Source organism: Vigna unguiculata, chromosome 9 (genome assembly GCF_004118075.2).
Source record: "Vigna unguiculata cultivar IT97K-499-35 chromosome 9, ASM411807v1, whole genome shotgun sequence".
Lineage (NCBI taxonomy): Eukaryota > Viridiplantae > Streptophyta > Magnoliopsida > Fabales > Fabaceae > Vigna > Vigna unguiculata.
In genome coordinates this window covers 34,551,660-34,579,490 of record NC_040287.1, presented here as the reverse complement: position 1 = coordinate 34,579,490, position 27,831 = coordinate 34,551,660, and the positions used below count along the sequence as shown (strand labels likewise).

The following is a 27,831-nucleotide window of genomic DNA, read 5'->3' as shown; positions in this document are numbered from 1 at the left end:
AGAAAACTCATAGACTTATAGCTGTGTAAATATGCATTTTTTTTCTTCTGAAAAGTAAAATATATTTAAAATATTTTTCTATAACCTTGTGATAACTTAATAATAAACATTTTCACTTCCATATACTCAAAAATGTGAAAAAAAAAATATGCCTCCTTTTTTATTAGTATTATCATACAAAAAAAGACACAAAGTAAATTTTGTACATTTTAAATAAGTAGAGATGATTTCTTTTATAATTATTTGGTATCTTACTTGGAACATCCGCAAATTCATGGTTGCTTAAATAAACTGTCCAATTAAAATTTATACACATTATAACGCCACATAAATCACTATTAAATAAAATTCATACTTGGAAGGTGACCACTTGATTTAATTTCTTGAATCGTATAATTATTATTATTTTTTATAATATTTTATATCCAGAGTTATAATAGTTGAGCTTTCATTGTGACTTTCTATTTTTGGTGTTATGATTGTACTTTTCAATAACCTATTTCCGTCCATTTTCTTAAACGATAATCCTTATTAGTCAAGCCTCTTAAGCACAACTGGGTTTTGCCATAGGAAACAGAGGAATGAAATTAAATTTAATGTGTTTTTTTTAGTTGAAATTGCCAAATATATGAATACAATGTGGATGATTCATACAAAAAGGAAAGCCAAAGAAGTTACAAGAAAACCCAAGCTCAGACAGATAGAGCTAAATACGAATTCCATGATTGGGGGTACCATTATTTTCAGGTTGAAAATGTGGTTGGGTCACTCAAATTAACACTAACACTACCTACTATTCAAACAAGAATAATGATGGAGACATGATGCTCAAATCAGTAGCGTAATTCGCCCAACATGGTTTGGTTAACCTCTTCATAGTTTCTTTCGTTCTTTTTTTTGTTTACTCAGCATGTAGATAGATAATATAATGTGAAAACGCACAAAAAATAATATTGAAACCAATTCAGTTTCTCATATATAATGTTTAAAATCATTTTAATAATTATTCCAACATATTCAAATATTTTTCCTTTTCATATTTAATTCTCACGTGTAACATCTCATTTAATAGTTTTTCATACTATCAAACAAAACATTATATTATGGTCAAACATAGCAGATAGTAGAAGCAAACAAAACACGCGTAGAATAAACATCTCCAGTACAGTCCTCCACACGTAAACATCTAAGAACTCATATACATCAGATAAGAGTGGGTAAAAGGGGATCCTAGACTACACCCAAGACCTCAAAATAATACAGTAAAAGTCTAACTATAGTGGCACTCCTCGCCAATCTCCAACTTCTGCTCAAGAGGAAGCGTCTCCATCAGGTTTCAACTCTGCTCCCACCAAACATAGGTGATCATTGCAAAGGGGTAATATGCAAAAAGCAGACACAACAAGAAGGGTAAGCTAACTGAAAGAAACAAATATCAACACACTTCGCAATAAAAGATGGCATTTGTAGCATGTAATTCAATCATAAATTATAGACTCTATATCCGGATTGTGTAAGTGACGTTGGAGCTCTTGGTGGCTTGCACCTGTAACGGTTTCCAGACTCTGCAGAGTCTGGACACATGGAGTATTCACCCGACCGTTCCCAGGGTAAGTCCCCTCCACGTCTAAGACTTGATCGAGTCCGACGACGAGGACCTCCTGCTACTCCTCACGACATAATCCATTCTACTCTATCTGAGCTTGAATGATTATTGGAGTTTCAGGATACCAACCATTTAGATTCCTCACATCCTTACACACACTACTACTCCACTTGAATTTCCCTTGAAATTCCATTCAACTTCCTCTTCTTCAAATTTATATTCATCTAATTAAATCATTCAACACATCAATGATAGCATTTCAATCATACAAAGTCTAAATTGCAAAAAGATGCTGTAAAACATATATTTATAATAAGGAAAACAGATTTAAAACACTACTACTGCAGTACCTCTCGCTCAGGCTAGAAAGTCTAGCTTAGGCGAGAGGTCATCTCACTTAGGCGAGTCAGTCTCGCCTAGGCGAGGCACTAACAGGGGCAAAAAGAAAAACCTGGGCGAATTCTCGCTCAGGCTAGGCTGGTTCGCCCAGACGAGATCGCTATCTCGCTCAGGGGATCATGAGCTAGCCTCAGGTCTGGGCTCTGAAATGGATGAAGAGTAGGTTCAGAATTCTCTTTTTGGTAGAGAGATGGTAGAGGAAAAGAAGAGAGAAGAGGTGCTGTGAAGTGTGATGAAAATTTAGTGAAGTGGGTGGCAGAGAGAAAAGAGATTAGGGGCTGAAAACTTGGGTCCCCACAATCTCCCCAACAACAAGAATTTTCGTCCCGAAAATTAAGACTCACCAGAGAACAAGTGTGGATACGTTTCCCTCACTTCTTTTTCAAGCTCCCACGTAGAATCCCCTGTTTTCCTATCCCAGATGACCTGAACCAGGCTGACTGATTTCCCCTTGCGTTGTCTAGTCTGACTATCGCCAAGACTAACCGGCTGAACCTCCACCGAGAGATCTCTTCTCACCTGTAGATCTTCTAACTCTAGCACATGAGAAGGATCAGATACATATTTTCTGAGCTGAGAGACATGGAATACAGAGTGAAGGTTAGACAACTGAGGTGGTAGAGCGATCTCATAAGCTACTGGCCCAATCTTCCTCAGGATCTGATATGGACCGATGAACTTAGGAGATAACTTCCTTGAGCGAATAGCCTTCCCTACACCAGTGGTTGGGGTAATCCTCAAGAAAACGTGATCCCCCACTGCAAACTCCAAAGGTCTTTTCCTCTGATCAGCATAGGATTTCTGTCTGCTCTGAGATGCCTTCATCCTTTCTTGTATCTGCTTGACCTTTTCTGTAGTTTGCCTCAATAATTCTGGCCCTACAACCACTGACTCTCCGTCTTGGTACCAGCACAAAGGGGTCCTGCATCTCCTGCCATAGAGAGCTTCATATGGCGCCATGCCAATGCTTGCATGGAAACTGTTATTATAGGTAAACTCTACCAGGGGCAGAATTTCATCCCACGTGCCAAGGTGATCCAGCACACATGTCCGCAAGAGGTCCTCAAGAGACTGTATTGTTCTCTCGGACTGGCCATCCGTTTGGGGGTGGTAAACTGAGCTCATAGTCAGTCTGCTACCCATGGCATTCTGTAACGTTTGCCAGAAACGGGAGGTGAAACGGGGATCCCGATCAGAGACTATGCTCAACGACACTCCATGCAGTCTCACAATCTCATTGATATATATCTGTGCCAACTTCGTCATGGACATTCTCAGATTCACTGCGAGGAAATGGGCACTCTTGGTCAGGCGGTCTACTATAACCCATATAGCATCATGGTTTCTCACCGTCCGTGGTAAATGGGTAACAATATCCATAGCAATGTTATCCCACTTCCACTCTGGAATCTCCAACTGTTGCAGCATCCCTCCAGGCCTCTGATGTTCTGTCTTAGCCTTTTGACAGGTCAAACACGATGACACATACTGAGCAATGTCCGACTTCATGCCCGTCCTCCAGAACGATTCCCTCAGATCGTGATACATTTTAGTCATGCCTGGGTGCATGCTAAAACGACTCTTGTGCCCCTCTTCAAGAATCATGCCCTTCACCTCCAAATCCTCAGGTATGCAGACCTTGCCTCTGAATCTCAACACCCCATCACTTCCTATCTCAAAGTCCTTGGCTTTATCTGTACCAAGCAATTCTGTTGTCCTTCTCAATTTGGGGTCGGATGATTGTCTCTCCTTTATCAGGACGAGGAAATCACTAGATATGGTTAGACGATTGCATCTAATGACATCCTCTCCTAAAGTCACATGTAACTACATGTCTCTGAACTGTTCTATCAAGTCCAACTCCTTGACCATCATATAAGAGGCATGAACTGTTTTTCTACTTAGGGCATCTGCCACCACATTCGCCTTCCCCGGGTGGTACAACAGTTCAAAATTAAAGTCCTTTAAGAACTTCATCCATCGTCTCTGCCTCATGTTCAACTCTTTCTGGTCGAACAGATACTTCAGGCTCTTGTGATAGGGGATAACCTGGAACTGAGCACCATACAGATAATGTCTCCAGATTTTCAGTGCAAACACCACAGCCGCTAACTCGAGGTCATGTGTGGGGTAGTTCTTCTCATGGCTCTTAAGCTGCCTAGAGGCATAGGCAACCACTCTCCTTTCTTGCATCAGAACACACCCTAACCCCTGATGGGAGGCATCACAGTAAACTTCAAAGGGCCTACTGGTATCAGGAATCACCAAAACGGGAGCACTGGTCAGCTTCTGCTTCAACTCTTGGAAACTATTCTCACACCGATCAGTCCAAGCAAAAGGCTGATCCTTACGAGTTAGCTGTGTTAAGGGTGCCACGATCTTAGAAAACCCCTCAATGAACCTCCGGTAGTATCCCGCCAGTCCCACAAAGCTTCTAATCTCCGTCGCTGATTTAGGACGCTCCCATTTTAATACCGCTTCGACTTTAGATGGGTCCATTGCTATGCCCTGAGCCGAGATTACATGCCCCAAGAATTGGACTGTGGTAATCCAAAACTCGCACTTCGACAGCTTTGCATAGAGTTGCTTCTCTCTCAAGATACTCAAGACTATCCTCAGATGCTCTGCATGTTCTTCATGAGTCCGGGAGTATATTAAGATGTCGTCGATAAAAACCACCACGAATTTGTCTAGAAAAGGCCTGAAAATTCGGTTCATGTAGTCCATAAACAAAGCAGGGGTGTTGGTCACACCGAAGGGCATCACTACGTACTCGTAGTGCCCATATCTAGACCTGAAAGCAGTCTTCTGCACATCACCGGACTTAACTCTAATCTGATGGTATCCTGATCTCAAGTCGATTTTTGAAAACACTGCAACGCCGTGCAACTGATCCATCAAGTCATCTATCCTTGGCAGAGGATATTTGTTCTTGATTGTTAGCTTGTTGAGTTGCCGGTAATCTACACAAAGCCTGGAGCTGCCATCCTTTTTCTTAACTAGCAACACAGGCGCTCCCCAAGGTGACACACTGGGCCTGATGAATTGTTTCTCTAGCAGTTCCTCAATCTGCTTTTTCAACTCTGCCAGTTCAGCAGGGGCCATCCTGTAAGGTGCCATTGATACTGGCCCTGCTCCAGGTACCAGGTCAATAGAGAACTCGATTTCTCTGGGTGGGGGCAAGCCGGGTACCTCATCAAGGAACACATCAGAGAATTCCCTCACCACTGTCGTCTCAAGGTGTCCGTCCTCCTTTTCAACAGATAGTTGAGTTAGAATCAAGAAACACTGAGATCCCTCTTGGATGGCCTGATCTACCTGCTGCGAGGACATCAACATAACTTCATCCTCTGAGTTGGGAAACAACACCCTTTTCTCATTGCAATCAATAAGAATGTGATTAGCGGATAGCCAATCCATTCCCAAGATCACATCCAGGCCCTCCAAAGGTAAACAGATCAGGTTTACCCGGTATTGGCGTCCCTCAACCTCGATCCGGCACCTAGCACACAAGGTCGAGGTTCTGATCAACCCAGAAGCAGGCGTGGACACCACCAGGTCATACTGGAGCTCCTTTGCCGGAAGACCCAACTCCAACACTATAGACTCCGACACAAAAGAGTGTGTCGCTCCTGAATCGTATAGTACACATAGGCTCCTACCATCAATCATGCAAGACCCAAAGATGAGATTACCTGCTTTGTTCGCCTCTGTGCCCGTCATGGCATATACTCTACCAGCTGCCTGAGGTCTAGCACTTCCTCGTGTCTGCTGCGACTGTGATTGTGCCGAAAGTCTTGGCACTATGCTCCGGCCAGTAGGGCAATCTCTGAGAATGTGACCTTCCTGGCCACATCTATAACACGCCCACCTACTACCAAGCTGAGGATAAGTGCTCCTCATATGGGGCCCTCCGCACTGAAAACACCGAGGCCTGGGAGAAAGGTGCTGAGGGGACTGATGCTGAGGAGACTGATGTGACTGTGGTGAGAATCTCCTGGACCCCTGAGGCGGAGGTCTGGAGTAGGGCTTCCTCCTATCATCCTGTCGGCTCGTGGACCCAGATGGTCCTCCCACCTTCTGTTGAGACTGTTGCTGGGCCTCAACTTCTGCTTTCAGCTTCTCCATTACTCTTGCTTTTTCCACCAAAGCAGGGAACTCCTTTATAGAGAGTGGAGCCACCAGGAGTTTGAGATCACCTCTCAACCCATTCTCAAACTTCCTACACTGCCAGTCTTCTGCCATCCTTAAGGTGTGAAATCTGCCCAAGTGCTTGAACTTCTTCGCATACTCAGATACGGACATCTCTCCTTGCATCAACTGTAAGAACTCCATTTCCTTGGCATACCTCACACTGTCTGGGAAGTACTCAGCATAGAATTTCTTCTTGAATAGCTCCCAAGTGATGGTCTCCCTACTGTCTTCTAACATCATCTTCATGCTAGACCACCAATGAACAGCCTTTCCGGCTAGTAAGTACTCAGAATATGCCAGTCTACTCTCTGGTGGGCATCTTTTGGCTTCAAATATCCTCTCCATATCTCGCATCCACTGATCTGCCTCATCTGGAGTGGTCTTGCCATCAAAGCGGGATGGATGATGCTTAAGAAAGTCCTCCAAACTCCATTCTTGCACTCGTGGTGGTGGAGCTTGGGAAGATCCAGCCACAGATCGATTCTCCCCTAGCTGATGTAAGGCCTCCAAGTGCCTCTGTTGGGTGGTCTCTGCTGCGAGTCTAGCAGACTCCATCTGCTGCAAGGCCAAGTTGTGCTGGTTCACCATGTTAGCATTTTGCTGCTGCATGGCTGCCAACATCGCCTCAATAGTCCCCACCAAGTGAGAGCTATCCGGGCTAGGAATAGGAGGAGGAGGAGGTCTAGGTGCCATAGCTCTGACCACATAAAGAGAAACATCAGTTTATCTAGCAAACTCCACAACTGTGCCAAAATACTATAAGAGACACACAACAAAAACTAGGCAAGCTCACACCTACAGACCCTAAAGGAACTACTGCTCTGATACCAAAAATGTAACATCCCATTTAATAGTTTTCCATACTATCAAACAAAACATTATATTATGGTCAAACATAGCAGATAGTAGGAGCAAACAAAACACGCGTAGAATAAACATCTCCAGTACAGTCCTCTACACGTAAACATCTAAGAACTCATATACATCAGATAAGAGTGGGTAAAAGGGGATCCTAGACTACACCCAAGACCTCAAAATAATACAGTAAAAGTCTAACTATAGTGGCACTCCTCGCCAATCTCCAACTTCTGCTCAAGAAGAAGCGTCTCCATCAGGTTTCAACTCTGCTCCCACCAAACATAGGTGATCATTGCAAAGGGGTAATATGCAAAAAGCAGACACAACAAGAAGGGTAAGCTAACTGAAAGAAACAAATATCAACACACTTTGCAATAAAAGATGGCATTTGTAGCATGTAATTCAATCATAAATTATAGACTCTATATCCGGATTGTGTAAGTGACGTTGGAGCTCTTGGTGGCTTGCACCTGTAACGGTTTCCAGACTCTGCAGAGTCTGGACACATGGAGTATTCACCCGACCGTTCCCAGGGTAAGTCCCCTCCACGTCTAAGACTTGATCGAGTCCGACGACGAGGACCTCCTGCTACTCCTCACGACATAATCCATTCTACTCTATCTGAGCTTGAATGATTATTGGAGTTTCAGGATACCAACCATTTAGATTCCTCACATCCTTACACACACTACTACTCCACTTGAATTTCCCTTGAAATTCCATTCAACTTCCTCTTCTTCAAATTTATATTCATCTAATTAAATCATTCAACACATCAATGATAGCATTTCAATCATACAAAGTCTAAATTGCAAAAAGATGCTGTAAAACATATATTTATAATAAGGAAAACAGATTTAAAACACTACTACTGCAGTACCTCTCGCTCAGGCTAGAAAGTCTAGCTTAGACGAGAGGTCATCTCGCTTAGGCGAGTCAGTCTCGCCTAGGCGAGGCACTAACAGGGGCAAAAAGAAAAACCTGGGCGAATTCTCGCTCAGGCTAGGCTGGTTCGCCCAGACGAGATCGCTATCTCGCTCAGGCGACCCCAGCTCGCCTGGGCGAGACCTCGCGCAGGAACAGAGGTGCATCTCCTGATGCTTTCGCTCAGGCGAGAGTAACTCGCCTAGGCGAAAATATCAGGTCATGCACCTATTCCCACATGCAACAAACCAGATTCTATCAATCAACAAGAAATTTTCACTAACATACGCATTACAAACACGAATTCATCACTTAATTATACAATTCAAACTCATCCATGGATTTTCCATACAATTTTGAGAAGAGGAATTAGCTTCCCTTACCTCTATAGGATTTTTAACTAGCTAGAATCCTTTCTACCAAGAGCTCCTTAATTGTACAACCTTCTAAGCTGGAAATGTAGGTTCAGAGAATAAGAATGATTGTTGGTTCTCAAAATTGACTCAACAGTAAGGAAATCTTTACAATTTTCGAATTGAAGAAGAAAATGTAAAGATTAGGTACAACTTACATGAAAAAGGGGAATTGCAGTTGAGATAGGGGATCATGAGCTAGCCTCAGGTCTGGGCTTTGAAATGGATGAAGAGTAGGTTCAGAATTCTCTTTTTGGTAGAGAGATGGTAGAGGAAAAGAAGAGAGAAGAGGTGCTGTGAAGTGTGATGAAAATTTAGTGAAGTGGGTGGCAGAGAGAAAAGAGATTAGGGGCTGAAAACTTGGGTCCCCACATCACGTATGATCTATTATAATATTTTCAAAATATTCCAATAATTTCAAGTTGTTTCTTCATTCCGACATTGCTTTTTTTAATAGGAAAAGTTTAAAACCGTTTTTTTTATTGTAAAAGTTAATGAAAGTTACTCAACGTGAAAATTGTTAGCATATAACCATTAAGTGGTTGATAACAATACAGGAAGTAATTGTTATTTTAGTTTTGTATTATTAATCTTATTACATCGGACACAACCTTCATCTTTAGGATAATTAGAGTATAATTGTGATTATTAAATAATCTCACAACGTTAGAAACCGATACTTAAAACAATTTATCGAATTAAATAATTGGGAAACAATTTCACATTCATCATAAGTATCTAGATAAGTAATGTAAAAATAATCAGGCAGATAAAAATGCTTTAATTTGGAATAAGGTGCATAAGAAACTATACAAAACACACTTTGATGTTTCAATTTTTTTTTTATCAATTCATATTTTTATAAATACAAGTTTTAGTTTAGTTTTTATGTGATATTAATGTAAAAAAATATTATACTATCAATCATTCATATTAATCATGACTTGCTGGTTGATTTTTTTTATTTATTTATAACAGGACAGTTTAGATTAAAGGAAGACGAAGATTAAAGAAAAGTGTGAAAGGCACTAATTAACGTCAACATTAATTTATAGTTGCTCTTTTATATTGTTTACCGACGAAGAGATTTGAGAAGTCTTCAAAGTTGCTTATTATAACCTTTAAAACAAATTGGTTATTATAAATATTAATAAATTATATATATATATATATATATATATATAATATGTATAATATGTGTGTATTTTGGCCATTATGTAAGGATTATTAATAGTCGGAAGGATAAATAAGATTGAACGATAATATACAAATATTTTACATTCTCAACGTATTTAAATGAAAATCATAAAAATATCTTCACAAAATCTTTAAAAATATCTCAAGGACCAGCACTTGAAAAAGAAAGGATGGATGCATATAAATTGAAAGCATGAAAACGACTTATTGATAGTAAATGCATTTAGAGGAGGTTCAGGGGTCTAAAAAAGAAAGCAGTAAACTACAGACATAATTTTTCCTATAAGAAATATATTCAACAAAAGCATAAACTATTCCCATTGGTTCTTCATTTAAAAATCTGATTGGAAAAGTGATGTACTGTAGGGACTATAGATGTTGTATTTAGTGTTTTAACATGCTTTTATTAATAATAATGATTGATGGTTAATGATTTGTTAGGACTTTGATAAAAATAACTATTTTTTTAAAATAGATTTACATCTAATTACATCCCTATCTTTTAGTAAGATAAACAGTTAATTCTTTTAGTAAAATTAAAATTTGTATATTTAATCTCCTATCTTATTTTATTATATATTTTAATTAATTTATTAATATTTGTATAGATAATTTATATTTCAATATATACAATTATATTAAAAAAATATTTTTAAAATATTCAAATTAAAAATAATTTCAAAATATCTAAACTAAAAATAATTTCAAAAAATTTAAATTAAAAAATATATATTTATATTAAAATTAAAAATAATTATAGTATCTTTTAATTGAGAAAGATTAGCTACAAATATATTATTTTAGTAAATTTTTAACAATTTTGCTATGAACCAGCTATAATTTAATTCCTTCACTATTTCGTCACAAATTAGTTACAAATATATGTTATAGTAAATTTGTAGTTATTTTGTTATGAAAAAGTTACAAATTATTTCTTTCACCATTTTCTCACAAATTAATGAGAGATTAGTTACAAATATATATTCTGGCTAATCAGTAGCTATTTTTCTACAAACTTGCTACAATTTTATTCTTTCACTTTTTCCTTACAAATTAGCGAAATATTAGCTACAAATATATTTTTTTCACTAATTTCTCTAGCAAAATAGAATTTTTCTTGTAGTTTATTTTATTTTTAGTTAATATAAGATCTTTAATATTTTATCACATGTTGATATATATATATATTAAAAATACATCTAGACATGAAAGTAGTTAGCCGTTTATATCAAGTTCAAACTTTTTTTTTGCACACATACTTTTCCAGATGAAACTATAACGTATTTAACTCAAGGAGTGATTTTCTCATCTATTATGGATTTTATGCTATCATCCATAAACTTAAAATTCATAATATTAATTGCTATAGAAATATTATTTAGTTGTCTCTATTTGAACAACTTGATATTAATGATACAATATGTCTAATAAATAATAAATTTTATTATAATAAACTTAAAAGAACTCTAATGCTATATTGAGAACTAAATTTTAAGTTTAATTCAACCTTAAAAAATTATTTATATACTATGAATTTGTTTTATTTAAAGTCGATAAGAGATATTTTAACAATAATATTTTAAAAATTTTAAATATTATAATAAAGTATATCAATTTAAAAATAATAACTAAATAAATTTTTGAATTAAAAATAAAAGATTATTTCAATAATATAAGAGGAGGGAACACATGGTGAGTTCGAATTTATTACTAACTATGATTAATATATGGGTCAAATATGTTATTGATGTTTTATCTTTGATCCTTTAACTTTAGATGAAAATTGGTAGTCCATCTTTGAAATTTTGACCCAATTTAGTCCCTAACTTTAGAAATTGTGGTTTAGTTTTTTTAACAAAATTTTGTTAAGTTCATTTAACGTTTTGAACGTGTTTCTCAACTAATATTGAAGTGAAAATGTGTCAAACTTAGACATGTCAAAGTGAGTTGGAACCCGTGAGCCAACCCGACTCACCACAAGTTCGAGTCGAACCGGGTTGAAAAAATAATTTTTTTGTCGTTATGGGTCAAAATCAGTTGAGCTCAATTAACCCACGGGCTATGCGGCTTCGATTCGGGTTATAGTGAGTTGATCCACTAATCCACCTAAATTTAAAAAATACACTAACTTAATAAAATTAATTATTTTAATATTTAGAAAACTCAAATCCATAACTTAATCCCTATTATCTTTTTCGTGTATGTACTTCATCAACAAAAAAATCCCTAGCTTCCCTTCCCTCTAATTCGTGGTCGTGGTGGTGCCTATTCGGTGGTGGTCGTTTGGCCGCCTGCGACGACGGTGGTCGACATTGGTGCACGACGGTGGTCGACGTTGAGGTGTGGTGGTCATGAGTTAGCAAATAAAGTGTTTGAATGTTTGACTGATTGGAGAATTGATAGGAAAATATTTCCTATAATTTAAGACAATGCTACTGCCAATGATCATCTGCAACATATTTTTGGTGAACAATTAAGCTTACAAAATAATTTATTATGTCATGGTGAATTTTTTTCATGCGAGATGTTGTGGTCATATCTTGAATCTTATAGTTCAAGAGGGTTTAAAAGTGACTGAAGTTGCTTTGCAGAAAATTAGACAAACCATTAAATATGTGAAAGGGTCAGAGGCAAGGAAAGTAACATTTACTCAGTGTGTTGTTGAAGTGAGGGGTATTAATACTAAATATGACGCTTGAAAGTGGTCTTGCATCGTCACACTTTTGCAAGTTTCACTTTGTGTGATAGAAATTTTAAACATTGCTCAACAATTGAAGAGTGGAAAAGAGCTAAGAAGATGTCAAATTTTTAGGCCATTTTATAAGATAACCAATTTGATTTCAGACACATCTTATCCAACCTCTAATGAAGATTTTATGCAATTCTTGAACCTGTAAAAGATGCAATATACCTAAATTCTAAGTCTTAGGAGTAACACCATATTGTATACCAATATATATATATATATATATATATATATATATATATATATATATATATATATATATATATATATTGCATTAGGGTTAGATTAGTACATGTTGTAATAGTAAAGCCATAGGAAACCTATTTTGCTATTTTTCTAGATTGTCCAGTTCTCATGATAGTGTATTCACTAATCATTGCTCCAATGTACTTTATATGCAATATCTTTAATTGGATATAAACAGTGAGCAACTCTGCGATCTGTGCATGATTTTTTATTGATTTAGTATTGTGCAAATTTTGATTGGATATGAGCATGATTTTTCTTATATTATGTAGTGATGCACGAGAAAATTTAGGAGGATAAAATATATACATTGTGTGTTTGATTGTTAAGAATTAAAATTATGATGTAGTGATTAAAATTTTGTTTAAAATTATGCTTTTCCATTTTCCTACCTAATTTTTGAACATTATATTCATATTCCATTTACAAAGAAGTGGAAATCAAGATTTGAACCATGACCAATTGGAAAAGCTAGCAAAACTATAAGATTGACAAAGGGAGTTAAAGCAATTGGAGGATGAAAAGACTCAAACCAATGGCGGATCTTCACCAAAATTTTGGGGGAGCCAAAATAATATACTCAAAATTTATATATTTAATATTATTGTGACTAATTCAATAAAAATAATGCATAATCTAGTATATTTATAATTATCAAAGAAATTATAGTATCTAAAGGAATATCTACCGTTTTTTCATATTTTTAAACTCATTGTAATTGAATTATAATTAAATTTTTCAGTTAACTTTTTTTGATGTAAATAATCATATTTTCTGTAAAATATTCATCTTCCATTTTATTAACATGCATTTGATTCAAAAAATATTCACAAGCTTTCATTTCATTGTTATGCGATAAACAATCACATTATCATGTTTTCATAGTTTCTCTATCAATTTTAAAAAATAAATTTATTTTTTTCATTAATATACCTATTTAAAAAATAAGTTTAAGACTAAAAAATAATTTATCATAATCTAATCAAAAGTTGAGAGACATAATTACTAAACAAAACTATGATAATAAAGTTACAATTAAAAATCGACTATGAAAAATCACATAGTACATTGTTTCTTCTTCTATATTAATAAAAAATGAATATACAAAAAGGTCATGAGATAAAAAATAATGCTAAATGTTAAACAAATAGTTCACTATTGAGATAAGAGAAAATTACCTTATTTATTTATTTAATAATAAAAGAGAAAATATGAAAAAATGAGGATAAAAATACTGAGTTTATGTCTAACTTTTTTAGGAACAAAAGAAAATAAATAAGTACGAGAGAAGAATACAACATATAAAAAAACTCAAAAGACAATGAAAGAGAAAATAAAAAATATCTTAATAATTTTATTTCTTTATATATTTAATTTTATATTTTATTATTTATTATTGTACTTTATAAAATAAATAAAAAATACTTAATTTAATTTTTATTAATTTTGAATCTAATGTTATTTAATTTAAAAATATAAATAGTTTAAAAAAATTTAAAAATTTATATAATTTAAAAAAATTAAATAAAAAATAATGAAAAAATATAAAAAAAATTGGGGGAGGGGGCCGTGGCCCCCGCCTGCCCCTTCCAAGCTCCGCCGCTGACTCAAACAATCGTCTTATGAACCAAATGTATTGTTGTTTCATTTATATTTTGTTGAATAGTATGACAGAAACTGTGTATTATTAGCTATGTTTTCTTGGATTATATGGACACTTTCTTGGAAACGTTCATCATATATTGGTAGTGAGCATGATAAAGACATTAGTACTTGATTTTACTGTAATTGTCATCTCATGAGTTACTTAAAGAATTATTTAAATATTTGAATACTTAAAAGTAAATAAATAAATAAATAATTTATTTCTTTTTTTACACGAGTTGGTGAGCCAATCCACTTAACTCACCAACCCGTAGTGGGTTAATATTAGTTTCAAAAATTATAGCTCACCATAAAGTGAACTGAGTTAGACTTATTCATGTTTAACCTGGCTTGTGGTGAGCCAACCCGTGTAATCTGAGTTAGTTCACTTTAACATGTAACAAATTTTAGTTAAAATGACTAGATCCATACATTTCTAGAGTGTAAGAGTTATGAGAGAGAAAAAGAAACGAGAACTGTAATATTTTATGAAAGGTGATTATATACAAGAGAGGGAGGAGGAGAACCCTATATAAAGGGTTGTAAGACCTATGCAACAGATAATAGAAAACTAAACTAACAGTAATAGAAACTAACAAAAGCTAAATCCCTAAACATAAAGTTGAAAAATTAAATTGAATCAAAATTTGAAAAAAACTAATTTCAATTTTTAGGACAAATACATATTTAACCCTTAATATTAACAGGATAAAAATTTTTTCTAAATTGAAAGAAAAAAAAATCTCCTTCACAACGGGCACGTGGTTCATTGGAATTATGAACTAATATGTTCGCAAATAAATCACTAACTTCTTTTAATTGACGGCTGAATGCACCACCATTTTTCAAGTCCGAAATAAGTAAGTATCGATTTTTAGAATCACTTTGCGCAATTGGTAAAACAAAAATTATTGGAATTTAATCTCCTTTCCGCAAGATGTAAACAATGTACACATGAAGATAATGTCTACATTTATGGAAAAAAGTAATTTTAACACCAGCTTTTGAAAATACATTCATTTGAGAACCGTAATCATTGAAAAAAAATATATTAAATTAAAATATTAATTGGATTATTCAATAAAATATAATTAAAGAATAGTATAATTATGAAGAAGTGTCAAACTATCACTCCTCTATATTTACCTGTAAAATGGGCTACTTGCTATAATTATTTACCACTTTTTAATAACATATACTTTGGATAAGGTGATGAAAAAGACTTTCATTAGATAAGGTGTTTTAATTAACCTACCTCCGATGTGACATATTTATCTTATCTAATCCTTTATCTTTTTATTTTCAAACAAGTAAATATTAGTTTATAAAAGGTATTTATTTATAGAAAATATTTATAAAGAAACCCGATAATCGTGAATAATGGGTTAGTTTTAAAAATGTGACGTGATACGAAGGTGCGTGAAAATTGTCGAGTTGTTTGAGTTTTCAAAAAAGTGCTTTGTTTAGGCTCCCTCAATTGTGGAGTTTGATTAGCTTCCATAATTTTATATTTATTTCAAAAGTTGGGTTTGTACTGGTTGGATTAAGATAACAACGCGTCTCATTTTTTTAGTCTGAACATGAGAGCTTGCAATTCATGTGCTCAAACTTCTCAAAGAATTTGAAGTAAAATAAAATATATTAATACTCAAAAATACATTTTCATTTTGTTCGTTGGTTGATGTATTTATTTCGGAAATTCAGTTTGAACAATTTCTTTAATAATTTGTTTCTTATTAGTTACTATTATTATATGATTTTTGTTAAGATTGTTCGTTTTAAGTTTTAAAGACAGCAAGTGATAAACTCAATATTTTGAAACTAGATTGTTTCTACTATTATTAAAATTATTTATAATTACAGACACGTGTCTTATTAACCTAAAGGGCAGTTAGAAAATTATTATCATAATTTATTTCGTATTAGATGAGTTACTTTGTGCTTAGTTAAAAAAATACTTGTTTTAATGAAATAAGCATTTATTTTTTTTAAAAAATGTTCGTCTCATTAATTTATTTATATTTTTAACGAGTATAATTTATCTACTTATTAAGTGGATCATTATTTGAAAAATTGCTTTCTTTTAGAAACTCGAGCTCACTTTTTGTTTCTTTTCTCTGCATATCTTTAAAACTCTAAAAATTAATAGTTTTCGTTTTTATATAAAAACTTGGCATTTTATGTTCGAACAAAGATCATATGAATTGAAACGAAGCAAATCGTTTCTCAGAATCACTTCGTTTATCCTTTTTTAGCTAAAGAATTACTCGCACTAGGCTAAGAGATCACTTATAAAACAATCAAGCGTAAAAGTGAAATTTGAAGAAATGATGGGGAAGGTAGAAAATAATGGGCTGCAGTAAGCAATTGCACTAGGGTAAGAGATCACTTTCATAAAACAAAAGTGAAATTTTAAAAAATATGGGCTGCAGGTAAGAAATCATGGAGTGCAGTAAGCAATTGCATAGAGTAATAAGGAAGTTTAGTTTTGGGTCCAAGATACTACAGTGCCCAATAATATGGTCCAACATTGCATGATATTCGGCGTCATTTTTTTGCCGAAGCCCATTCAGAAGGAATTAATCATTGATCCTTTTATAATCTTTCAGGGTTTTATAATCAAAACTTCAAGTCATAAATAAATGTTTTAACATATTTTATCGGGTGAAAGCAATAATCAGCATGCCCTTACATCATGAACAATCTCATAAAATATATGGATAGAAATTAGTATGACAATGTGGCCGACCTGACTGGTTTATATATGTTTTGTATAGGGCTGTCAAAATGTTAATTCGGCTCGATCTGGTTTGACCTATCACGGGTTGATCATTTAGTGAGCCAACCCAACCTGTCTCACTTATTAACAAGTTAAAAAAATTCGAACCTGACCCAATCCACCACGGGTTGGTGGGTTAAACGGGTTGGCTCATAGGTTCATTTAATTAAAAGAAATACATTTTTTTTATTTTTTTCAGTCAAAACTAAATTACAATTCTAATTAAAATCTAAATAAACTTTAATACAATCCAAATACAAACCAAAATCACAAAAATACAAATTATCTATATGTGTAGGCTAAAAAAAATAACATAACATGATCCAAATACAAAGACTAACTTAACAAAAAAAACTTGTGTGACCTTTTTATTTGTGGATTGGTGAGCCAACGGGTTTAACCCAAGTGAGCCGGATTCTAAATAAGCTGGATCACAAATAAACTTTGTAAAAAAATTCAACTCCACCCAACAAGAATCCGTGATAAACAGATTGACTCGCGAGTTTTAATCTATTTTCACACCTCTAATTTTGTAGGTGATTCACAAAATATGAAGCTGGCCTGTCCATTCCACTTTAAAAATCAGATTGAAAATTCTGGCCCGTTCTATTCTGCGTAGCTATTGGCCTGAGTATGCAGCCCAGTTATATTATTTTTTGTAAATCTCTGATTCGTCTTTGATCCTCTTCTCTTTCCAACATTTTATTTCCCACATTTTCCGCTGCCAGATACCTAATGAGTTAATTTATTCACCCCCACTTTATTTCATGCAAACTAATTAGTTCCCATTTGGTTTTCACACTCAAAAATTACTTTTCAATATTTTAATATAAAATGTTCATCATAATCTATATTTATTATTTAAAAAGAACATTTATCAGTAAATTTATTGATTAAAAAGTAAAAAATTGTTTATAAGTCATCATGGTGCCACCACTTTAATTGTATATGTTTCAAGCTTATTAAAACTTTCATTTACAGGGACGCGAACACTGCAACCCAGAGTACATGATTGACACTGGCTCCACTCCACCTCCAAATGCAACAACAGGATTGCAATGCGTCCACCCAACTCTAATGTAACTGAGGAAAGGGTTGTGAATAGCGTGAGTATATATTTGGCTTTACCAAGTTTAATATTCAATCTCAAATTCATCATATAGACTACAAGAAAAATTACAAGGCATCATTAGGAATTTCACAGACATACCAATTCAAAATAAAGTACCATGAGACGCATGAAAATTACGTAATTTCTTCTCCTTTTGCGTGAGCTGTAGCCACTTCATTCAACCACTTGTCCTTTTTTGTCTGTGTCTTCACTAATAGAGGCTATGTGAGGTGAAAAAGATGGCATATAAAATGGTGGGAGGGAATAATAATTGAGAAGTGGGAGTGTAGCATTTTGCGACTGAGCATGGCCCTCAGCTTCACTTTTGCAGCCATTATTTTCCTCACTCTTCACACAGTTCACTCATCTAACCCACCATTCGCTTGCGATTGGTCCAATCCTGCCTCCAAATCCTACCCATTCTGCAACCCCAAACTCCCCATCCCCCAACGAACCAAAGATCTTCTCTCCAGACTCACACTTCAAGAAAAACTCTCCCAACTCGTCAACACCGCTCCTTCCATCCCCCGCCTCGGCATCCCCGCCTACCAGTGGTGGAGCGAGGCCCTCCACGGCGTAGGAAGCGTCGGCCCCGGCATCCACTTCAACGGCTCCGTCTCCTCCGCCACCAGCTTCCCTCAGGTCATCCTCAGTGCAGCCACCTTCGACCCCCTCCTCTGGTACCGAATCGGACGCGCCATTGGGATCGAAGCCCGCGCAATCTATAATGCGGCCCAGGCCCAGGGCCTCACCTTCTGGGCTCCCAATATCAACATCTTCAGAGACCCGCGATGGGGCAGAGGACAAGAGACACCCGGCGAAGACCCTCTCCTCACTTCCCGCTACGCAGTTTCCTACGTCAGAGGCCTCCAAGGAGACTCCTTCCACGGCGGCAAGTTGAGGGGCCACCTTCAAGCCTCCGCCTGTTGCAAACACTTCACCGCTTACGATCTGGACAATTGGAAGGGCGTGGATCGCTTTCGCTTCGATGCTCGCGTAATTAACCACTTCACTCCACACACCACTCAATCACGTACCTTTTCTCTTTCTTCTGAACTCTTGGATATGATCCGTTTCAGGTGAGTCTGCAAGATTTAGCGGACACATACCAGCCTCCGTTTCAGAGTTGCGTACAGCAAGGAGGAGCCAGCGGGATAATGTGTGCTTACAACCGCGTGAACGGTGTTCCGAGCTGTGCGGATTTCAACCTGTTAACCAAAACGGTCAGAAAAGAATGGCGTTTCCGTGGCTATGTTACGTCTGATTGTGGAGCCGTCGGGATCATACATGACCAGCAAGGGTTTGCAAAATCAGCGGAGGATGCTGTAGCCGATGTTCTTCGTGCTGGTATGTCTCTCTCTTCTGCCTCACTCCACACACATAGCTTTAATCGCACTGTTAAAAATCTTGGTTGCTAATTAAAACCACAAAGTAGCTTAAAGTGTGATTACCTAAATCGCATGTTCCTTGTACGTAGAAGCTTTTATCATCTGTCTATTGTCGGTTTACAGTAACATGGCTTTACAATGTTATTCATTCTCAATCATATTAATGCCAAAGTCGCTGGCTTGGCCCAGTTATATTAGGTCCCATAATATGTTTATCGGTATTTCCTATTTTGCCTTTCTATATGTTTTAATGTTTCACATTTTAGGTTTCTAAGGTTCTCATTTTTGTATTTTCATTTCTTCTGTTAGTTTAGTAATGCCATGAATGATGCATATATCAATAAGATAAATTATAGTATGTATTATTTTCCGACATCTGTGAGCCCCACAAAGTAGACTTTCTTTCTACTTTCCATACAGAGCTTAGGTATGTGTATTTTAACATTTAAGAAAAACGTATGAAATACAGTTTTTTAAAAAATAAAATTATAAATAAAACATGTTTAATTAATAGATTTAAAGTTTTAAAAACACATTGAAAACAAAAAAAATGTTTGAAATTATAAAAGTATTAGTAGCTACAATTTGGAGAGAAAGAGCATGTTGGCTTATAAAGGAAAAAAATAATCCAAAGTAACTAGTTTGAGATTTTTTTAAATAGAAAAAAAAATAGGGAGTTTTGGATTTTAAAGAGGGTTGGGATGATATATTAGGAAAATGTTAAAAAACACGAAATTCCTTTTGACGAAAACAACTAGAATTTTTGAAAAGAGAAACGGTGGTCCCTAGAAAAATTATTTTCACCATTGTGATAGGAGTTATGTTTTCTGTTAACTTACATTGATATTGTTAAAACTTTCAAATTAATATTTGTTTAATTCGTGTTTTTGGGGCAAAAGTAGCCCTGCTCTTTCGAAAATACTTGTTTTCTATCACATAATGATTTCCGTCAACGCAAATATTTGGTTACAGGTTTTTCGTAACATGTTTTCTCCAACTATTAAGCACTCCTCTAATAATTATCAACTCTCTCAGTGATAGGTGGAGTAATCGGACAATGTTTTATTGATTAATCCCAAAAAGTTAACTTTTTTATATGTAAAAAAAAAGTTGTAAAGTAAAATAATGCGTGTAAAAATTTGTTAGGAGTCAGACTAATAGTGTCCAGAGTAATATTATCATCTCATTAACAAGCAGAAGTTAGTTTGACTCAATAATTTTTATGATAATAAACAAACATAAACTAGATTTGTTTGAAGTCTCTGAAGAATGTTAAACTATCTTATACCAGAATGGTGACATTTTTTCATCTGAACCAAACTTTTCAGAAGCATCGCAGTGAATATGTTGTTAAACTTTGCAGGGATGGATGTGGAATGTGGTAGCTATCTGACGGATCATGCTGAATCCGCAGTGTTGCAGAAAAAAGTATCGATGTCTGAAATAGACCGTGCCCTTCACAACCTGTTCTCTATTAGAATGAGGCTAGGCCTGTTTGGTGGAAATCCAAGCAGTCTCCCATTTGGCATGATTGGTCCCAATCATGTGTGTTCCAAAGAGCACCAATATCTAGCTCTTGAAGCTGCAAGAAATGGCATTGTCCTCTTAAAAAACTCTCCCAAACTTCTACCACTTCCAAAAACAAGCCCCAGCATTTCCTTAGCAGTGATAGGTCCCAATGCCAATGCTTCTCCACTAATTCTTCTTGGAAACTATGCTGGCCCTCCTTGTAAATTTCTCACAATATTGCAAGGCTTTCAGCACTACGTTAAGAACGCCGTTTATCATCCTGGCTGTGATGGTGGACCAAAGTGTTCTTCGGCTCAAATTGAGGAGGCAGTGGAAGTTGCAAAAAAGGTGGATTATGTGGTGCTGGTTATGGGATTGGATCAAAGTGAAGAGAGGGAAAAACGTGATCGCATTCATCTAGACTTGCCGGGCAAGCAACTTGAACTCGTGAACAGCGTTGCTGAAGCTTCTAAAAAACCAGTTATTTTGGTGCTGCTTTGTGGAGGGCCTGTAGATATCAGTTCAGCCAAGTATAACCACAAAATTGGAGGCATCCTCTGGGCTGGTTATCCGGGAGAACTTGGAGGCATTGCACTTGCACAGATTATATTTGGTGACCACAACCCAGGTGATGATATTTCTTTGCTATTTTATCAATGAAAAACATGATTCACAAGTTTATTACTGAAATGGTGTGTGCTGTTGCCTGTCATGAATACTATGTAGGAGGAAGACTCCCTGTTACTTGGTACCCAAAAGATTACATCAAAGTACCGATGACAGACATGAGAATGAGAGCTGATCCTTCTACAGGCTATCCTGGGAGAACTTACCGGTTTTACAAAGGTCCAAAAGTGTATGAATTTGGCTATGGACTGAGCTACTCAAACTATTCCTATGAGTTTGTTTCTGTTACACATGACAAGCTTCACTTGAACCAATCATCCACTCATTTGATGGTTGAAGATTCAGAAACGGTAAGGTACAAACTAGTTTCTGAGTTGGGAGAACAAACCTGCCAAAGCATGTCACTCTCGGTCACAGTGAGAGTTCAAAATCATGGAAGCATGGTGGGGAAGCATCCTGTACTGCTGTTTATGAGACCTAAAAACCAGAAAAGTGGAAACCCTGTGAAACAGTTGGTTGGTTTCGAAAGTGTGATGCTTGATGCAGGGGAAATGACTCATGTTGGATTTTCGGTAAGTCCTTGCGAACATCTTAGTAGAGCAAATGAAGCTGGTGCAATGATTATTGAAGAAGGGTCTCAGGTGTTGCTTGTGGATGATCAAGAGCACCCAATACATATAATTGTTTGATGCTACGGATTTATTCTTCAACTGTCGCAAGCTAATTTAGCTGACATGTTTCTGAAGCACGCTGCAGTTTGGGATTATGAGACCACGAAATGTACTATAATTTGATTTGATTCGTGGATCCATCCATGGTATTTGCATCTGAAATTCAGACGACCGAATCGTATTTCAGTATGTTAAATGTAAAAATGTTGTTCCTCGTTGATTGTTGAACGGGATAAACCTGGTCACTAAATTAAACTGTATGGATTATCTAATAATTTTTTTTTATCCTTTTCGCTTCTATGGATTTTTTTTTTTTTTCTTATAAACTAGTCAAGTCTTTTGGGTATTTATTTTGAAATATATTTTCTGAAATGTAATGTGCATTCTGAAAAATCAATTCCAAAATAAATGAGAGGTGAAAAAAAAGTTTAGGATGTTTTTCCTGGAAAGTCGTAATGCTGGGAACTAAGCACAGAGGAAGGAGGGAACTGGACCTAGGGATGGCAATGGGGCGGGACGGGTCTCACTATCTCATACTCATTTTCGTAAAAATAATTTATCCTCATATCCAAATCCAACGGGTATCAAACTTTTGTCTCATCCTCATCCCCATTCCCACCGGGTAACGAGTGTAATTTCGTACCCATACCCGTTTTCTTACTACTTTATTATTAATTTTAATTAATTTTTATAAAAAATTACGGTAAAGGAAACCTAATATTATTAAATATTCAATATTAGGAGTATGATTATTTTTTCAATATCAAATACTTTGAAATAAATTATAATTGTTTACATTTTAGATTATAATACCAAATAAAATTTGATGAAAACCAAAACATTTATTAAATTTGCAAACATTAATGAAACCTAGTTGATAAATTTTAAAATATTTTTAAAAAAATATAAAAGGAAAAAAATATTTAAATTAAAATATATTTTAAATGTTTGTTTACTTCAATTTTTAAATTATAATGAATCTATTTTTTATACACTAATAAAAGTTATAATACATCACTTGATCAACATGACGCAATGAACAAATAACAAATAATAAACATAATAATAAAATTTTAACATAGATCTTGTATCTTTTGAACCACAATATATGTTTGATGGTGGTAAAAAAATATTCATGGCAATTACATTAAATTTTTATATTGTAGTAAATAAAAATTATTTATACAACTATAGTGAAAAAATTAAAGTATGATTGTAATGAGTAAGAAAATAAAAAATAATTAGATAAAATTTATCGAAATAGTATTCTACATGATGAAAATAAACAAAAAATAAAAATATTAAAAAATTAACAAATGTGTGTTTTATAAACAATTTGGAGACTATTGGAAGGAATCACATAAAGGAAAACAAATATATAATTAATGGTATGATAAAATGAAAAATATCTTAGAGATCTAAGAAAACTTTTTAAATATCAACAGATATACTCAATGGTTGATACAATGACGCAAAAAATAAATAATAAACATAAAAAATTTTTATTAGATCTTGTATCTTTTAAACTTTAATATATGTTGGATGGTGATAAAAAAATATTCATGACAATTACATTAAATTTTCATATTGTAGTAAATAAAAATTATTTATACAATTATAGTGAAAAAAATTAAAGTATGATTGTAATGAGTTAGAAAATAAAAAATAATTAGATAAAATTTATCGAAATAATATTCTACATGATGAAAATAAACAAAAATAAAAATATTAAAAAATTAACAAATGTGTGTCTTATAAAAAATTTGGAGACTATTGGAAGGAATTGCACAAAGAAAAACAAATGTATAATCAAGGGTATGATAAGACAAAAAATATCTTAGAGATCTAAGAAAACTTTTCAAATATCAACATATATACTCAATGGTTGAGAAATAACAAAAATTATTTTAGCGAAATAAAAGAGTTCTTCGAATAAAACAAAAATTAATAATAATAAGTAAAGAATTTTTTTTATATTATTTAGTAAATGAAATGTTTATCCTATTAAACACTTAAATTGAGAGTATTAAACATTCACATATGAAAGGAAAATATACAATAAATAAAAATATTAAAAAATAATAGAAATATTCAAATGTTAGACATACATTTTTTTTAATTGACATACATCATTTTAACATAATTACATAAAGGTTATGATAATAAAAAATATATTAGAGATGCGAATGAGTTTCATGACAAACCAAATATTTAGAAGAAATAAAAAATAGAAAGAATATATATATATATATATATATATATATATATATATATATATAGGGTTACTTAATTAATTGTGAATATTTTAATAATTTAAAGGGGATGAAGATATGACAGGACGGGTATTATGGCGGGGATATATTCATCCCCATCCTCATCCTCATACCCAATCGAAAAAATCGGAAATTCTCCATACTCATACCCTTACCCAGTCAGTACGAAGATTTCCTGTCAAAACAGAAACAGGTTCGGACAATACCCACGATGACGAGTTTATTTGCCATCTCTATCTGCACCACGTACATATGCGTGTGCCAGAACGATGACGACAATTGTTTGCTGTACCCCAAGTTTTCTTCCTGCACCCCCATATTAGATGTGAAATTACAAAATTACCTTCTTTTCTTCTTTAATCATGAACTCCACCCCTCAGCCCCATCCCTATATTTTTGCCGCCGAAGTTACATTTTCTGCATTGGACAGTGAGAACAGAAGCTTTGAACGGTGATCAGAAAAGCTTTTATTCCGGCGACACAAAGTGTTGCAAAACCTTTTATTTTTCCATGATTTCCAAGTGATTACGTTTTGATATTTATTTAATATTCCGGATAAGGTGTCTGGAGAGTAGTTTTGGATTTAAAAATATCTTCTAAAACACATAATCGTTGAATGTATTACTTTTGTAGATTCCAGATTATATATTTTTAAATTTAAAATTAACTTCCAAATATTTATTAAGAAATGTGTTATTTTTTATTTTCATTTTAAACCGTGTATTTCGAAATTTCTGAATTTAAAATAATCTTCTAAAATATTTATTACGAAATGTGTTATTTTATATAATTTAAAATGTAAATTAAAAGTTTGTATTTTAAATTGTGTTTTTTTGAAATATAATTTTTTAAAAGTGAAACAATTGGATGTGAAATTCAAATATCCACAATCACCTCCTACAACAAGCAACCACCAACAAACCAAGAATAGCACTCAATACCCTCCCACTCATATAACTTATCACAGGAACAATTTTGATATTCTGATAATTATGGATGCAGGAAGAAAACATAGAGGTGCAGGAAGTAATAATTGCCAAGGATGCATAGATCATAGGCCCATTTTGCTAAGTTTGGGCCCAAAGCAAGTTCACGAGGTTTACAGTGGAACTGTATTTTCAATGCGTAACTCAAGAAGTTCTTTTCTTTTGAGATACTCTGTGGAACACTTCTTTTGGTTCACATTGGGGGTTGACTTCACATTTTAATCTATTCTTCTTAATATTTCATATTGGTTGGAGTAATTGAAAATCACAAAAATAATTGTAGATGTCTTATTTCAATTAATAAAATAAAATATGTCTATAGATGTCCTGAAAACACTCGTCTAATTATAACTATCTTAATATTTAATTAATAAAAAAAGTTAATTCTTATGCGAACTTTTCATAAAATTTCTAGGAGAACGAGACTATAGGATCAATACATTTTTCTTTTCTTAAAACTTAATGAAGTAAAGAGGAACGAGAAGAAAACGTGTCAAATTTATCTGCTAAACATTGACTTCTCAAATTTACCTGTTATTTAAGTAAACTTTTTAACATTGTTGTGATTAATTCGTAATATTATTGGTTTGATTTCATTTACTTATTCTTAAACATATTCCATTAGATAATATAAATAGGGATAATTTTTATTTTATGTTAGAATTAAAACTCAATATTATGGTATCTGTATATATTTGAGTAAGATTTGTTGATCTCATTGTAACATCCTCTATTAAATTATTCACAAATATGTAGTTAATATTCATATTTAGATGCCTTAGATTCCACATTAACTAAAAATAATATCAATTTACAACATATAAGTGTGACTACTTCTCATCTTATATATTAGTTTTATAGGAAGAGTTAGGCTGAAACTCAATGTCTAATATAATATTAGAGTTTATACTAACAATATTTGTGAAATCTATTTTGTCTCCTACTATCAGATAATTATTAGATCATTTACAAATTTCTAATCTTACGCTTGATATATATCTCAACATAAAAGAATGTATTAAAAATTCCATAATAATTATATAATAATTATAGATAATACTAAATTCACAATGATTAAAGATAATATCAATTTAAATAATTTTTAGTAATTCTCACTTTACAAACTACTTACTTATGTAATGATAAGTCAGTTTCAAACTTACTTCTTAATATAATATTAAAATTTATCATGCCACTCACACAAAATGTTATTAGACTATTATTGTGTTACATTGAACCAATATTCATACTAATCACAAATATGTCGTCTAACGTATAAATATTCATGTCTCCGTATAAATAAAAATGTTTAAGATTCTGGACCAATCATATAAAGCCTATTTACTATGAGTAAAACAATCATTACTTTACACATCGATTTTAGGAAAACAAATCAGAAAGAAAAAAATGAATACCAACTCTGATAAAATCACGTATAATCATATCAATAATATTGGATCTTGGAAACAATTAAGAAAAAAGAAATATGAATACCAACTTTAATAAAATCATGTATAATCATATCAATAATATTGGATCTTGGTTCCAAAGTAACTGCAGTTTTTAATGGGATGTAAATTTTGTACCAGATATGTAGAGCAGTCTATTCACTACTTTTTCTACCCATGTACTGTATTGTCACATTCATAACAACACCTAATTAATAAATATATTGAACTTTTTTTTATTTGGAGACAAGTAAACACTTATACAGTAATTCAGACATGTGACATGATTCACACAAAAAATTGGTTTGAATGGAGAGGATGATAACTTCCATTTAATTCATTAGTTATGTATTTATATTATTATAATACAGTTGTTAAATGATTATTTTGGTTCTCAAAGTATTATTTTTAATTAAGAACACGACTAGTGCAAATAGAATTTTATACCAGTTAAACTTTGGATAGTTTGTAATTATGTTTTAATGTTTAGAAATTTTTCATGAATTTATTTGAAAAAAAAATCACATTTATATCTTTTGAGGTGTTAAAAAGAGTTGTAGTGTATTGTTTAAAATCCTCAAATTATAAATACTTATTTGGCATGCTTGGTTTCGGTATCTCTCTCTTGTTACATGAATAGCATATTACATCAATCACTTATCTGTATTTATTCATGTGTCAAAACATTCTCAATTTACTTGTAATATAACCTTTTTATTATCGTTATGAAAAGAAACAAAAAGATAGCGAAATTACAAGGATGGTAAAGCACGGTCGTGTTATGGGCTAACTATAAACTCTAAATTAGGGAT

At 33.8% G+C, this 27,831-nt stretch overlaps 2 protein-coding genes and 1 long non-coding RNA gene across 3 annotated transcripts; 1 reads left to right on the top strand and 2 right to left on the bottom strand.

The window, feature by feature from the left end:
* Positions 1-1,109: 1,109 nt before the first annotated feature.
* Positions 1,110-6,892, bottom strand: LOC114164663. Its single transcript, XM_028049400.1, has 2 exons — positions 5,701-6,892; positions 1,110-1,342 (listed from the first exon to the last, which is right to left on the bottom strand). Exons 1-2 carry the CDS (start codon positions 6,890-6,892, stop codon positions 1,311-1,313), a joined length of 1,224 nt encoding a protein of 407 aa, XP_027905201.1. The 3' UTR covers positions 1,110-1,310.
* Positions 6,893-7,161: 269 nt separating this feature from the next.
* LOC114162169 lies at positions 7,162-8,691 on the bottom strand. The gene is made up of 3 exons (XR_003599149.1): positions 8,553-8,691; positions 8,365-8,432; positions 7,162-7,323 (listed from the first exon to the last, which is right to left on the bottom strand). It is a non-coding gene; the product is annotated as an uncharacterized LOC114162169 (long non-coding RNA).
* A 9,487-nt stretch (positions 8,692-18,178) lies between these two features.
* On the top strand, positions 18,179-22,610 carry LOC114163351 (probable beta-D-xylosidase 7). Its single transcript, XM_028047612.1, has 4 exons — positions 18,179-19,113; positions 19,197-19,464; positions 20,869-21,642; positions 21,741-22,610. Exons 1-4 carry the CDS (start codon positions 18,424-18,426, stop codon positions 22,328-22,330), a joined length of 2,322 nt encoding a protein of 773 aa, XP_027903413.1. The 5' UTR covers positions 18,179-18,423; the 3' UTR covers positions 22,331-22,610.
* The last annotated feature ends 5,221 nt before the right edge of the window (positions 22,611-27,831 follow it).

Bases quoted from the DNA above. Each gene is read 5' to 3' on its own strand.
- LOC114163351 (XM_028047612.1), top strand. From the start codon at position 18,424: ATGGCCCTCAGCTTCACTTTTGCAGCCATTATTTTCCTCACTCTTCAC. The intron at 19,465-20,868 runs GTATGTCTCTCT...TAAACTTTGCAG, and splicing joins AGCCGATGTTCTTCGTGCTG to GGATGGATGTGGAATGTGGT. The intron at 21,643-21,740 runs GTGATGATATTT...AATACTATGTAG, and splicing joins ATTTGGTGACCACAACCCAG to GAGGAAGACTCCCTGTTACT.
- LOC114164663 (XM_028049400.1), bottom strand. From the start codon at position 6,892: ATGGCACCTAGACCTCCTCCTCCTCCTATTCCTAGCCCGGATAGCTCT. The intron at 1,343-5,700 runs GTAATCTCATCT...TGGTGGGAGCAG, and splicing joins CACAGAGGCGAACAAAGCAG to AGTTGAAACCTGATGGAGAC.